The following is a 15,431-nucleotide window of genomic DNA, read 5'->3' on the forward strand; positions in this document are numbered from 1 at the left end:
CTCATCTTCATCTAGTCATTTCATTGGGCTTAGAAGCCTCCTAGGAGCATTGGAGCACATGATCACTTGAGCTTCAAAACACAAGGAGTTAGTGACATATTTTTGTGCTTTTGGTTAGTAATCAAATAAGAAAATCAATAATATACAATACAAGCAGGCTTGGTGGTCTAAAAATACTTAAACAAATCCCAACCCTAGGGTTAAGGAGCCAAACATGCTATGATCCTTGAGGCAATGCACTTGTGCAATAACATGATGCCATGAGGGATCTTAGGGTCAAAATGAGGGTATTACAATAGGATAAATTTGGTATCCCCTCGTTGTGGTCCATTGTTTCCTGGTCGCTAAAATTTTGCCTATGACTGTCAAAGAGTGTTACAGCGTGTGTGCTAGCTTTGATGCTCTCCTCTTTCATGACTTTCATGCAACACTGACTAAATACTTGCCCAGTCATTAACACTACACTCCATATTTCACCTCTGGTTGAGAAAGTAGAAGCCAACCTATAATAGGTCGATCTTACCAAGGTGGTTATTGGCAGATTTCTAATTCCTTTGAATACCCTATTCATGCATTCCACGAGGTTTGTTGTCATGTGGCCCCATAGACAACCTCCGTCAAATTCCCTTGTCCACTTCTCTACTGGTATGTTATTCAACCATCTTCCTGCGTCTTCATTAGACAGTCTAATATCATCATGATAATATTGAAATGACGGCAGAGTTAGAGCATACCCAGCATTCACCACCTTCTTGCGAAGATTCTTATCTTTTATTGCACGCATGAATTTTTGTGCAATATGTCTAATGCAATAGACATGGGTAGAAGGAGGATCATGACATCCGTTGTCATGGTTGTCGTAGGCACTCTCAATGGCAACATTTCAATCAGAAATCAAACAGAGATTCGCTTATGGAGCCACATGCGTTCTTAGATGTCGAAGAAAGAAACCCCATCCACCCGCCATTTCACCTTCAACCAGAGCAAAGGCAATGGGAAATACATTGTTGTTGCCGTCTTGTGCAACCTCCATAAGCAAAGTACCCTTGTATTTATCGTATAACCAAGTGCCGTCAATTTGAATAATAGGTTTGCAGAATGCGAAACCTTTGATGCATGGGTCAAACGCCCAAAAGAGACAGTGAAAGATTCTATTACCTGTAACACAGGTTCCATCTGGCATCATTGTTGGCAATGTCTCCATAATTGCCACAGTTCCTGGGACATATGTTTTTAGTGCCCATAAAAACCGTGGCAATTCTTTGTATGAATCCTCCCAGTTGTCGAATACATGTTCAATAGCCTTTGTCCTCGCAATCCAGGATTTCTTGTAAGGTGGAGTATAATTATATCTTGTTCTGATATGGGATATAATTATACTCACCTTCACTGATGGATCTTTATTAACCAACGGCAGAATGTCTTGACATATCAATGCAGCACTTAATTTACGGTGATCTTGTTCAACGTTAGTTGCAATGCAACTTTGAGGTGGGTCTATTGAAGCTATCTCCCAAGAGTCGTTTTTATTTTTGTAAGACGCAGCCAACCAAAACATTTAAAGGATGTTACGACATTTGATGACATACCTTCTCGAATCAGTGGGTTTCACTGTAAAATCAGCATAGTTGTTCATGTGGAATTTTTTGATATCTCGCACACATTTTTCTTTGGCACGAAACATGTCTCCCACCTTTAATTCTCCTTCTGATCATGGATATGGGTTATAGAAAACACTGTTGGATGTTTCATCATCATGCAAATCCATGTTTGTCATATGTTGAGGCGGATTGTAGAAACGACTAGGAGGTATTGGCGGTGGTTGATCATCATCTTCAATGTCGTTGTTCAGCATGTGATCAACCTGTATCTCGGTCTCCTCTTCTTCTTCATCAATGATGTTCACTTCTGCTTCTGGGTTGACGTCATCTGACCATTATGGATCAAATTCACCAGATTCATCCTGACTAGTTATTTGATACTGCTGAGATGGTATACATGGTTGAAGAGTAATATACAACTCAATACAATTGCAGCCTGAATGTTCATGACTAACAAACATGTATTCAACATCTTCATCATCCCGTATCTTAAGCGGGAAAAACTTGCATTGACTGTTCTAAAAAATATTGGATTTTGATACGTGATCTTTGACACAATACCCGATCCTATACATAACTTGTATTATTTTTTTCAAATGCAAGAAGGTTGCATTTCTCTTGATCGTAAGTCGAATGGTATCGGTGTTTCGAAAACAAAAACCGTATAACTCAGACTCGTATATTTCACCATTGCAGTGAACGTTGACACTATATTTTGGTGAAGATGACATCGTGCAGATGAAAACTATTTTCTGGCTACAGATGAATGTGGGTTGACTCTTGGATGTTGATAGTAAGATACTTAAATAGGTGAGTGATTTGTCTCACATGCAAGCTAGTTCAAAGTGATGTGTCGCACATGCAAGCTAGTCCGAAATCATGTGTCAACCATGCAAGCTACTCATAAGTGACATGTCCAGCATGCAAGAGAGAGGACAGCCACGTGTCACACATGCAAACACACACTCCAAATGAATTGACGCCTCCTTACATTCCTTGCACATGGGCGCCAATCCATTTGGCGACACCATGTCTTGCATGCATGCAGACCTCGAAACCAAGCAACCAGACCTATGTGTGTCATGCATGTCCCTATGGAGGCGCCAATTTGAATGGCAGAACCATGTACAAAATGCACATGAGCGCCAATTCATTTGGCTACCACATGCAAACATAATTTTCCATGCTCCAATTCATTTGCCTATAAATTCATCCACACCATCAACACTTCTTCCACACCATCACTCACTACTTCTTCTACAATTTCATCTGCAACAACTTCTTGTAGTTTCATCTGCACCAACCTCTTTCATCCCCGACAAAATGTTTATCCTCACAATGGGCGAATCGCACTGAGGAACGGTAGCAAACATAACAACTTATGTAAGCGTTTTATTGTTTTGTTATTTGTTTTAATAAAGTCCCTTTTAATAACATATCAACTTAGTAAAGTTTTTTGTTCTTTCTTTTATAGGATGTTTCAAGGTTCCGGACTCGGGTCCACGAATATGTCCACATGGACCCGATGATTCAACCTTATGTTGAACTCGCCGATTTTGGACATATAAGCAAAATTTTATCTTGGTAGGGAGATAACAAATTCATTCTTGCTTTATGCGAAAGATGGCGTCCCGAGACACACACATTCTGGTTCCCAACTGGTGAGTGTACCATGACGTTAGAAGACGTCTACATGCTTTTGGGACTGCCCATTGAAGGTAAGGCTGTAAATGGTAAAACCAACTATGCAAATTCAATTTGCATGGACCTCTTGGAGACTGATTTGTTAGATGATAACTCAAGAGGTCAAGGTATACTCCTTTCACGCCTTAAGTCATACTATAACAGTTTATACTTAGATGAGCATTCTATCGAAGATGCTCGAATAATAAAAACTAGGTGTTACATTATGCTTTTAATTGGTTCTTTTTTATTTCCCGAAGGTAGTGGTTCTAGTATGCATATTGTGTATTTACCTTTACTTAGAGATGTAGATAGAATAGGAAGTTACATTTGGGGATCTGCTTGTCTGGTCTATCTCTATAACTTTTTGTGCAAAAACTCACACAAAGACACATCTACCTTTTCTAGATGTGCTATTTTGCTCCAAGCATGGGGTTGGTCAAGACTACCGTACCTAGCACCCGTCAACAACAACCCTTTCACATTCTCGTATGCACAAAAGTAAGTTGTTTAAATTGCTATATATTTACTTACTTCTTTAGAGATTATTATCTCTAACTAATATTTTTACCTTTTTGGTGTAGATGGTCTGCACATGGTATGAGTTATAACAGATGTCCTAGACATTGTATTACTCAGTATCGCAATCTGTTGGATCACCTTCGACCGACAGACGTAAGGATAATAACCTCATTATTTCGTTATAATTTGTTAACTTTTTCTACCAAGATTATAATCCAAGTTACTTTCACATTTAAGTTCATTTGGCATCCATACCTAAATTTGGATCATGACCATGAGGTCAACGCTGAAGATGCGGCCGTATGGACTGCATGCACACCGATAATACGATTCACAACTATGGAGATGTAGAACAGTGATCGTGTGAAGTTGCAGTTCGGTATGCCCCAAAATATCCCAGATCCCCCAGCAAGCCTAGGAGAATGGCATCTGCATAAAGCTAATGACCAATGGAATTTCAATCCATGGCAAAGCTTCGCAAGATCAGAGTGTCGCTAATGGAAGCACCGCCATGACCATGTCTTAACTGACGCAGTCATGCCAAATGAAGAAAAACCAAGTTGTACTTATATGGCTTGGTACAAATCGGTTGGTTTTCAGTTCATCGTCGAGGATATGTACCTGTACGACCAACGCCAACAAACTTACACACCATACACCTCAACATCTAACCCCCAACAACATTGTCAGACTGGATACACATAACCCCCTGTCCGTCAAACTTTCCGTTCCACCAACATACAAACATACAACCAAAACATGCCATACACCCAACCTCAATACCAAGAGCATACCCCATACCACCACCAACAAATTGATCATAAACCTGAGACCCAACATCGCTTCGCACCCAACACATCACCCAACCAAAGTCATCTTAGCCATAACACCCAACGATCATTCAACACCAATCGCCCCTCCTCCTACCATAGCCAAGAAGCCCAAACCTCACAAAACCAAAAACTCCAACAATCCTATCTCTACCAAACACCCCAATAATATTTCCAACCTTTCCTCTACGCATCATTCACACCCATGTCTCCCTTCAACCGTCCCGGTCGCCCACCAATGAGTCAAACACAACCCAACTACTCTGGCATGGGTCATGAACTCAGCTACAGCGGTATGATAACGTGAAAACGTATCGTATTTTTGGCTTCATATGTATTGCTTTTTACTTGATTAACACTTATTATTACGCAGTATTTTACGTTTATTGCAGGTATTTATCTAATGAAAGGTTTACAGCAAGGAAAGTGGAAAATAGCAAAAAGGAAAGAAAAAGAGAAGAAAATGGAGAAAAATAGAGATAATGGACCACCACACCAAATGGGCTTGTGAAGCCCATCACCTAGATGTGTGGCGCCCGCCACATGAACCAAAGGAGGTGGTGGCGCCCACCACCAAGCATGAAGAGGTTGTGGCGCTCGCCACAGAGTAAAGGACTAGGGTTGTGGCAATCGCCACAACCTAGTCTTCCCTACTTTTTCTCCATGATTCTAGCCACGAATCCACTCACCTTCGGCTACAAATTAGGGATGTGCAAAATATATAAGGAGGTTAGGTTCTACACGCCAATCTCTCTCTTCTTCCAGCTTTCAATCTACGGATTATTTTTTAGTCAGAATTATTTTCTTTTAGTTTCCTAGGCAGTTTTTCCTACTTTGTAACAGTGATAGTTTCTCCACATCGGGGACTATTGAAATTTATTTTACGCATTTGAATTCAATTATAACGGTTACTCATTACAAAAGCCTGCCGATATTATTTTTATCGAAGAATCAAGATTCAGTTCCAGTTCTCAATTCGTAATCCAGGTTTTATTTTGATTGCTATTTTATTTATTTATGCCTTATTGCATGTTTGATTTTCCAAATACCATGTCTGTTACCGGATCCATGGTGTTAGTTTTTATAAAACTTATTTTTCTGGTTTTAGTTTCTTATTTTAATTAAACTGTTTTTCGTACGAGAGTACAAAACAAAATAAGGTTAAGGTCAACAAGAACGAGAGTTTGAGATTTTAACTAGATAGCTGAAACTAGGCATTAATCCTAAACACAACGAGAGCGCTTTAGGATTAATTAGACTTTATTCATATTCAAAAATTACTTTTAAATTCAAAATGAGATCGCGAGAGCCAAGCATTCTGGTTTAGGAGTATGGTCAGAGTCAATAAAAACGAGAGTGTGAGACCAAGTCCTTTCTATAAATAATTTCTACTGAAGAATATTTTGACCAATAAGATTACACCAACTATCTATCGAATCCCCGAAGTTTGATGCGTTACATACCGATATCCCTCTATCACATATCTTTATTAATATTCTAATTTACCTTATAGTTATTTCTCTTCATCCCTCTAATCTTAGAACGATCATCAGCCTTAGATTTACATAGTAACATTAGATAACAATATGTTTGATTATTAGTCCTCGTGGGTTCGATAATCTTTAAAACTACGCGATAGGACTGTGCACTTGCAGTCAGGATTCCCATAGACTTACTAAGTCGCGATCAAGTTTTTGGCGCCGCTGCCGGGGACTAATTTAGTCGATATCGTAACTCTAGTGTTACCCAGTATAGACTAAGGAAAACAATTATTTTTCCCTTTCTACATTTGTCGAGTGTATGCCAAGTACTCGCTCTCAAGGCGAGAAATTAAAGCTACAGTTCGACGAACCTGAGTCTTATCATAGATTAGAACGCCGGATACGAGACTTGATATGAGAACGTCGTATCAAGCTAAATCTTCCTGACCTTAACATCCCTATTTCTGAGTCAGTTATTAAACCAGATATGGCCGAAGGAGTGCAAAATCGTTCTCTTAAGTACTCTGCAATCCCTTCGTGGGATGAACCACATAACAACATCGCTGCCCCTACCATCGAGGCCAATAATTTTGAGCTAAATCCTTCGTTGTTGTCAGCCGTACAGCAAAACCAATTTTCAGGTAGTCCTACGGAGGACCTGAACCTACATTTGTCAGTGTTTTTGCAATACGCAGACACAGTGAAAGCGAATGGTGTCAGCCCAGAAGCTATAAGACTACGTTTTTTCCTATTCTCATTAAGAGATAGAGCTAGAGCTTGGCTTCAGTCTCTACCATCCAACTCTGTCACTACATGGAACGAGTTGAAGAAAGTTTTCTTAGCCCAATATTTCCCACCTAGTAAGACATTTATGCTAAGAGCCCAAATAAACGGGTTTAAACAAAAAGATAATGAATCACTTTTTGAAGCTTGGGAGAGATACAAAGACATGATGAGGCTTTGTCCACATCATGGTCTAAAAGAATGGTTGATTATCCATACCTTTTACAATGGTCTCTTGTACAACACAGGATTAACAATAGACGCCGCCACAGGTGGCGCACTGATGGATAAACCCTACAATGAGGCCTATCAACTCATTAAAAGTATGGCCCAGAATCAGTACCAGTGGGGAAGAGAAAGAACCTCTGTAGAGAAACCTCCAACGAAATGCGGCATGTACGAATTAAGCAGTCTTGACCATATTAACGCCAAGGTAGATGCTCTTACTCAAAAGATAGACAACTTGACCATAACACCTGCAGCCACCATGGCTGCCGTAGCACCAAACTGCGAGATATGAGGAGTTCAAGGCCATGCTGCCCCAGAATGTCAACTCTTGACAGGAACCTCCACACACCAGGTGAACTATGCTCAAGGAAACCCTTACTCAAACACCTATAACCCAGGGTGGAAGAACCATCCTAACTTTTCGTATAAAAATAAAAATGCATTGTATGCACCTAACCAAGCACCTGATGTACCACCAGGATATCATAAAGCTGCCACAAATACTCAAAATGCTCCTAGGAAGTCAAACCTAGAAATAATGATGGAAAACTTCATAGCTACCCAAGCCCAAACAAATAAGGATTTCCTAAACCAAAACATACACAATAGTGAGCAAATCAAGCAGCTAGCAAACAAGGTAGACTCATTAGCCACCCACAACAAAATGTTGGAAACACAAATCTCGCAAGTGGCTCAACAACAAGCACCTACTGTTGCTCCTGCAAGCACATTTCCTAGACAGCCGCAACCAAACTCGAAAGGTCATGCAAATGCTATTATACTACGAAGTGGGACATAACTAGACAGACCGATCGACCCTAGAACTCAAAACCCATCCATGCATCAAGACCCTGGTAAGGTAACTAAGAAGGAAGACGAACAAGAGGAAGATAAAAACAAAGAGGTCGTAGAGATAGAAGAACCTTATGTGCCCCCACCACCGTATAAACCCCTATCCTTTATCCTCAAAGACTTGTTAAATCCAAAAGTGTAGGGCAATTTAAAAAATTCGTGGAGCTTCTAAAACAATTGAATATCACAATACCCTTTACAGAAGCTATCACTCAAATGCCCTCATATGCTAAGTTTCTCAAAGAAATCTTATCTAACAAAAAGAAGATAGAGGATAACGAAACCATTACACTTACTATTGAGTGTAGTGCCATAATACAAAATAATATGCCTCATAAGCTGAAAGACCCGGGTAGTTTCTCCATACCCAGTGTAATCAGAAAGTTTGTCATCGATAAAGCACTATGCGACTTAGGAGATAGTATTACTTTAATACCCTTGTCCATATGCGGAAGGATAAAAATGGGAGAACTAAGACCTATGAGGACGTCCGTACAACTTGTAGATCGTTCTGTTAAATTTCCCATAGGTATGCTAGAAAACGTCCCGGTACGCATATGACAATTCTATATTCCTACTGATTTTATAACCATGTATATAAAAGAGGATTCCAACATCCCTATCATATTAGGAAGACCATTCCTAGCTACAGCTGGAGCTATTATAGATGTTAAGAAAGTCAAGCTAACCTTTGAAGTTGGTGAGGAAAAAGTCGAATTCATTTTGACGCAATTCCTAAAGGCACCAGCTATAAACGATACCTGTTGTCTACTAGATGTCATCGATGAATGCATACGAGAGATGGAGAATGAACAAACATCATACTCCGAAATACTGAAAATTCCAAGGCCTCCTACTTTTGAAGATGAAAATTTAAGTAAGGAATACCTAGATGACAACCTAAGCGAATGCGTAGCACTAACGTCCGATCATATGCCTTGCCCAAAGAAACCAGCCCTAGAACTTAAGACGTTACCCAAAAATCTAAGGTACGAATTCCTAGACATTGAACTTGAGCGACATGTAATAGTAAATGCAGACTTAGGGCAGATAGAGGAAGACAATAAGCCCTTCCTTATGCATGCATCACATAATGCAAGAGGAAGACAATAAGACCTCTAGAGAACATTAGAGAAGGATAAATCCCATTCTGAGTGATGTAGTAAAGAAAGAAGTGCAAAACCTGTTAGAAGCAGGTATTATCTACCCGATATCCGATAGTCAATGGGTCAGCCCAGTACATGTCGTACTGAAGAAGGGATGCGTCATAGTTGTTAATAATGAAAAAGGAGAATCTATAGCACAAAGAGTGATTACTGGAAGTAGAATGTGTATTGATTATAAAAAATTAAACAAAGCCACTCAGAAGGATCATTTTCCTTTACCGTTTATTGATCAAATGCTTGAACGATTAGCTAAGCATTCTCACTTCTACTACTTAAACGGTTATTCGGGATTTTTCCAAATCCCTATTCATCCCGACGACCAAGAGAAAACGACTTTCACATGTCCCTATGGTACATTCGCCTACCGATGAATACCATTCAGACTGCGTAACACTCCCACAATATTCCAAAGATGCATGATGTTAATTTTCGCTGATTTCATAGATGACATCATGGAAGTCTTCATGGACGATTTCTCTGTATGCTAACAGAGCTTAGAAGGATGCTTATCGAACCTTGAAATGGTACTAAAAAGATGCGTAGAAGTGAACCTCATGCTAAACTGGGAAAAATGCCATTTCATGGTCCGACAAGGAATCGTACTCGGACACATAGTATCCGATAAGGGGATTGAAGTCGACAAGGCTAAAATAGAAGTTATAGAAAACCTTCAGCCTCCGAAAACTGTAAGAGAAATACAAAGCTTCTTAGGACACACCGGTTTCTACCGGCGATTCAATAAAGATTTCTCAAAAATCACCAAATCACTGACTGGCTTATTGATGAAATACGCCAAATTCATCTTTAATGACAAATGCTTAGCGGCGTTTGAACAACTGAAAATAGCTCTTATTACCGCACCTATCATACAACCGCCCGATTGAAGATTACCCTTTGAAATCATGTGTGACGCTAGTGACTATGCTATAGGCGTAATCTTAGGATAAAGAAGGGATAAGAAACTTCATGCAATATACTATGCAAGTAGAACCCTAGACCTTGCACATATGAATTATGCCACCACAGAAAAGGAACTTTTAGCCGTAGTGTTCGCTCTACATAAATTTCGTTCCTACCTAGTAGGAGCAAAGATAATTATCTATACCGACCATGCTACAATTAGGTACCTGTTAAACAAAAAGGACTCCAAACCAAGACTCCTAAGGTGGATCTTGCTATTACAAGAGTTTGACCTAGAAATCAAAGATAAAAGGGGCACTAAAAACGTCGTGGCCGATCACTTGTCAAGAATGGAAGGTATTGAACCTGAACAAGTGCCTATAAACGATGATTTCTCGTACAAAAGAATCACATCCCAACTGGAAAGCAATACAACTAAAGATGCATTAACCCATAAGGATACCAAAACAAACGAGGTAGTGGAAGCAATTTACACCGAAACCACACTACCATGGTACGCTGACTTCGTCAACTCCTTAGCAGCTGGGGTGCTCCCACCAGACTTGACCTACCAACAAAAGAAAAAATTCTTCCACGATCTTAAACATTATTATTGAGATGAGCCTCTGCTTTTCAAGAGAGGCGCCGACGGCATTTTCCGTCGATGTGTCCCCGAAGATGAGGTAGAAAACGTAATCTCCCACTGTAATTCTGCTCCCTATGGAGGACATGCAAGCACCTCAAAGACTTGCGCTAAGATCTTGCAAGCCTCTTTTGGCCCACTCTATGGAAAGATGTCCACATCGCGATCACAAATTGCGACCGGTGTCAACGCACAGGCAACATATCTAAACGCGACGAAATGCCATTTAAAGTCATTTTGGAAGTAGAAGTCTTCGATGTTTGGGGAATCGATTTTATGGGACCTTTCCCATCTTCTTTTGGTAACAAGTATATCCTTGTTGCGGTCGATTACGTATCAAAATGGATTGAGGCCATAGCCTCTCCAACGAATGACACACGAGTGGTAATTAGACTCTTTAAGCGTATAATCTTCCCTAGATTCGGAGTGCCGAGACTTATCATCATTGATGGTGGTTCCCATTTCATTTCAAGGATTTTTGAAAAGCTATTACTGAAATATGGAGTCCGACACCGCGTAGCAACACCCTATCACCCACAGACGAGTGGGCAAGTAGAAGTCTCAAACCGGGAAATTAAACAAATCTTAGAAAAGACGGTTGCCACCTCTAGGAAAGATTGGTCCTCAAAATTACCAGAAGCCCCGTGGGCATATAGGACAACTTATAAGACCCCAATAGGAACCACACCTTTTAAGCTAGTTTATAGAAAATCATGTCATCTTCCGGTAGAATTAGAACATAAAGCATATTGGGCCATTAAGACCCTTAATCTCAATTATACTTCCGCAGGTGAAAAAAGAATATTAGATATCCACGAACTCGAAGAACTTAGACTAGATGCGTATGAGAATGCCCGAATCTATAAAGAAAGAACTAAAAAATGGCATGACAATCGCATATCAAGGAAAGAGTTTAAGGAAGGCGACAAAGTACTTCTGTTCAACTCCCGCCTCAGACTCTTTCCCGGAAAACTTCGTTCCAGATGGTTCGGTCCCTTCGAAATTACCAATATCTTTCCAAATGGAGCAGTAGAGATAAAAGGAAAAACGAGCGAACCACTCATAGTAAACGTCCAATGTTTGAAACATTACCATAACATTGATAACAATGATTTCATTGCAAATCTAAAGCTTGCAGAGCTTCGTGCTCATTCAAAAGAATAACACCTATCCTATTTCTGTCGAGCTTACGACCATAAACAAAGCGCTTGCTGGGAGACAACCCACAGTCTATCTTTAACTATTTAATTTCATTACCCAAATTTATAATTATTACTACTGCTTATTTTTCATTTCTTCTTTCTTTCTTATTTCTCATAAAGTTAATCGGTACCTTTCTTTGAGCATTACTAACTTAACATTGTTATCTACTTGATTTTATCTAGCTACTGACTATCACAATGCAACAAGTAGATTACATGGATATAGTCTTCAGAGGGAGAGCTCAAAGGAGACGTTTTGAGGCTCTAGCTCATAGAGAAATGACACTAACTTTATACGCAGATGGACGCACCATGACCAAATTAGGTATAAGAGATAATGTTATGTTCCTAATTAACCAACTAGGATGGGACACCTTTGCTATCAAAAGAAAATTTAGTTCCTACAGTAGGTTGACTTTACAATTCCTAAGCTCTCTAGTGTACCTGCCAAACCATGGTATGGGATTTAACAAAGGCCTAATCACCTTTAGGTTGTTTGATAATGACTACCGCTACACCCATAGAGAAATTGCTGAACTCCTAGGATGCCCTAATGGTCCTGATACCTTTACCATTACCCAGGAAGACAGTCAAGTAAACCATCAATTAGATCTCTTTTGGGGTAGCATCACAGGAAACGACCATCCTGAGCCAGAACTTATGCATTCAGAGAACATCCATAACCCTGCCATTCGTTACTTTCATAAGATCCTAGCTCACACCTTATTTGGAAAGGGACAGAACATAACCTTTGTGTCCAAAGACGAACTCTTTATAATGTACTGTGCATCACAGGCCCGACCTGTTAACGCCGCTACATTCATGATAGCTAATTTATACTGTATAGCACAGGAAGACTATGAACCAATCTTAGTGGGAGGCTTAATGACCATGATAGAAAATTCCACCGGATTGAGACAACCACTTATCAGGCTCAACCCTTTAGGTGGAATACAACCAATGAATATCGACTTTTGCTTCAACACCGGTATCATTAGGAATTTAGGTCCGAATGTGTTTGAATTTCTAATTAACCGCGAAGTAGTACACCTGTCTACCCTGCAATACCCTAGGATGAGTGTACATGATAGGAACAATTGGCTCTATGATTTGGATGGACTACCAGATGCACCACCTTCTCCTCCAGAGACACCTCAAATCTACGATCACTATGACAATTATCTCTCTGACGATGAATCACACACCCCAGTTATATTGTCACATCAAATCACTTAATGGTTTTGTCCCTTTCATGCTTGACAATGCCTTAAAGCCTATTCAACCATTTTCAAAATTCTTTGACCAAAGCATTGAATACCGTAAATGGAATTTATTTCATCAATAAATTTCCAACCACCATCACCTCTATATAAACCACCAACATAACCTCAACAAACCACACCTCTCATAAGCATAGTTCTCCTCTCTCTTTCTATATTCTTACCACATAACATAAGAAGTGTAAAATTCATCATGGCACAAATGAGGGAATACGAAATAATATTCAGAAACGGCGAGCCAAGTGAATTACAGGAAGAGACGTACACGTCTTTAAGGGCAAGAAAGATCGAATTAACAAGGTACGCCGATGAACCCTGTTTATTTGCCTTAGGAATTCTAGATAGTGTTAAATATATGCTAGACACTTTAAATTTAAACTATTTTCTATCCCTTAAGGACCCTGTCTATGCTCAATTAACATTAGAATTCCTGAGTTCGTTAATTTTTAGTCCCGCACCCAACACAAACTACTCTAGTGGGTTTGTCCAGCTTCGTTTATTCAACGTCGAATATGCCCTTACATTTTCCCAACTAGCGGACCTGCTACATTTCCCCCATGGGGATGACGAAGTAAGTGAGGTCCCAGATACTGAGGGTTGGCAACGCGCCTTCCAACCATTTTGGAGGGCATTAACTCATACAGTAACCCATAGTTTTGAGGGAAACAGAGCCACTTTAATTCACAACCCGACTATTCGATATTTCCGCCAAATATTGACGCCCACCGTTTTTGGCCGAGCAAATTCTAACAAGGTGAACGAAAAAGAACTCTTTTATTTGTTTGCCACATTTTTGCCACAAAAGGTGAATTATGCTATCTCACATGCAGGCCATTGTCAATTTGAAGCGAGGGCCGATTATTTTTGGAGGTTTAATAACCTCCATAGCCAGAGTCGTAGGACTCGAAGAAAAATTCTTCAGGCTAACCCCGCTCCCGCATCATGCCATTGACATAGACATGGCAAGGAGCATGAAATTAGTAAAACGAAGGGGAGATGGAAAATTTATTTTAATAATTATAAATACTGTCTTACGAGATTTCATCCTCCCAAATCCAAATCGCACAGATGTGCGTAACCTGAATAATTATTGTTATACCAATGAAACGGTGCCTAACCAAGTCCCCGCGCACATTCTTGAGAAAGTAGCTGCTGGAGGGGACACCGATGAGGATCACATTCCGGAGCAAACTGCTCCCGCTACTGACCCACACACCACACACATGTCATTTGAAAATGTTGTAGGTACATCCTCCAGTCAAACACCCAGAAGACGAACTGTGGCACCAGCCACTCTTAATGAGATCTATGCTAAACTGTTGCGGTGTAGCGAACTAGACGCTTAGGGCGACCTACAAATCCAAAACATGGAAGCTCACAAACTGAAATGATGCAAATCCTTCGCGAAATGCAGCATGATCAACACGACTATGCTTTCAGAACCGAACAGAACATGTATGGCTTGATCGATGAAATAACAACATTGACAATGCGTATGGAAGATCTCCATAACTACACACCACCTCACCAACCAGGAAACGGTGGACGCGCACGTACACGTGGCAGAAGGCGCCAATAGCAGGATACCCAGGTTCTACCTTTCTTTCCTATCTTATGTCGTTGCATTGGGGACAATGCAAGGTTTAAGTATGGGGGAAGAAGCTTTACCGCTTTTATTTATCGCTTTCTAGGTATATTTAAATTATTGTTATTGTTATTTCCTTTTGTTATTTTGTTATAGTGTCAGTCGAGTTAAATATCAATGTGTTTTCGAGTTTTTAAGCGTGGTTTCCGTTATTTACTAATTCACCCATTTGCTTAAGCCATACAAAATTTTATGCAAAAATCTAGACTTAGAGATACAGTGCATCTTTTGAAAATTCTAATATATAAATAAAACTGAGGTTGAATTGTAGAGATTTGGAAAAACTTTATAAGATCGATATCGTTTTAACACCTAAATCTCCCAAGTATAAGATTGATTGAGTATCTGTCATGCCATAACCTTAAATTCTATCCTTTAATATTCCTTAAGTAGTTTATCTAGCAGTCAGCACCATCCTAAGCACACACTACCTAAGAGGTCGATGCAAATAAGTGTATGATTTCAGGCTTAAAAGAAGAAAAGATTACGAAATGTGTGAAAAATGTTGTTCCCTCTAAGTTAGGTGATCCTCACCCGGTCATTTAGCCTAACGGTATAACCATCCTTAACTGTGTTTGAGCCAAAGTGCGAAAAAGAATAATAAATAATGATGAG

General features: G+C 39.8%; 1 protein-coding gene and 1 non-coding gene across 2 annotated transcripts; one reads left to right on the top strand and one right to left on the bottom strand.

Moving 5' to 3' along the window:
• The first annotated feature begins 6,604 nt into the window (after positions 1 to 6,604).
• On the top strand, positions 6,605 to 7,420 carry LOC127099416 (uncharacterized). Its single transcript, XM_051037388.1, has 2 exons — positions 6,605 to 6,857; positions 7,149 to 7,420. The coding sequence occupies exons 1-2, from the start codon at positions 6,605 to 6,607 to the stop codon at positions 7,418 to 7,420; spliced, it is 525 nt and encodes a 174-aa protein (XP_050893345.1).
• On the bottom strand, positions 6,989 to 7,095 carry LOC127117031 (small nucleolar RNA R71). Its single transcript, XR_007801795.1, has one exon. It is a non-coding gene; the product is annotated as a small nucleolar RNA R71 (small nucleolar RNA).
• Positions 7,421 to 15,431: the final 8,011 nt, after the last annotated feature.

Source organism: Lathyrus oleraceus, chromosome 1 (genome assembly GCF_024323335.1).
Source record: "Lathyrus oleraceus cultivar Zhongwan6 chromosome 1, CAAS_Psat_ZW6_1.0, whole genome shotgun sequence".
Taxonomy (NCBI): Eukaryota; Viridiplantae; Streptophyta; class Magnoliopsida; order Fabales; family Fabaceae; genus Lathyrus; species Lathyrus oleraceus.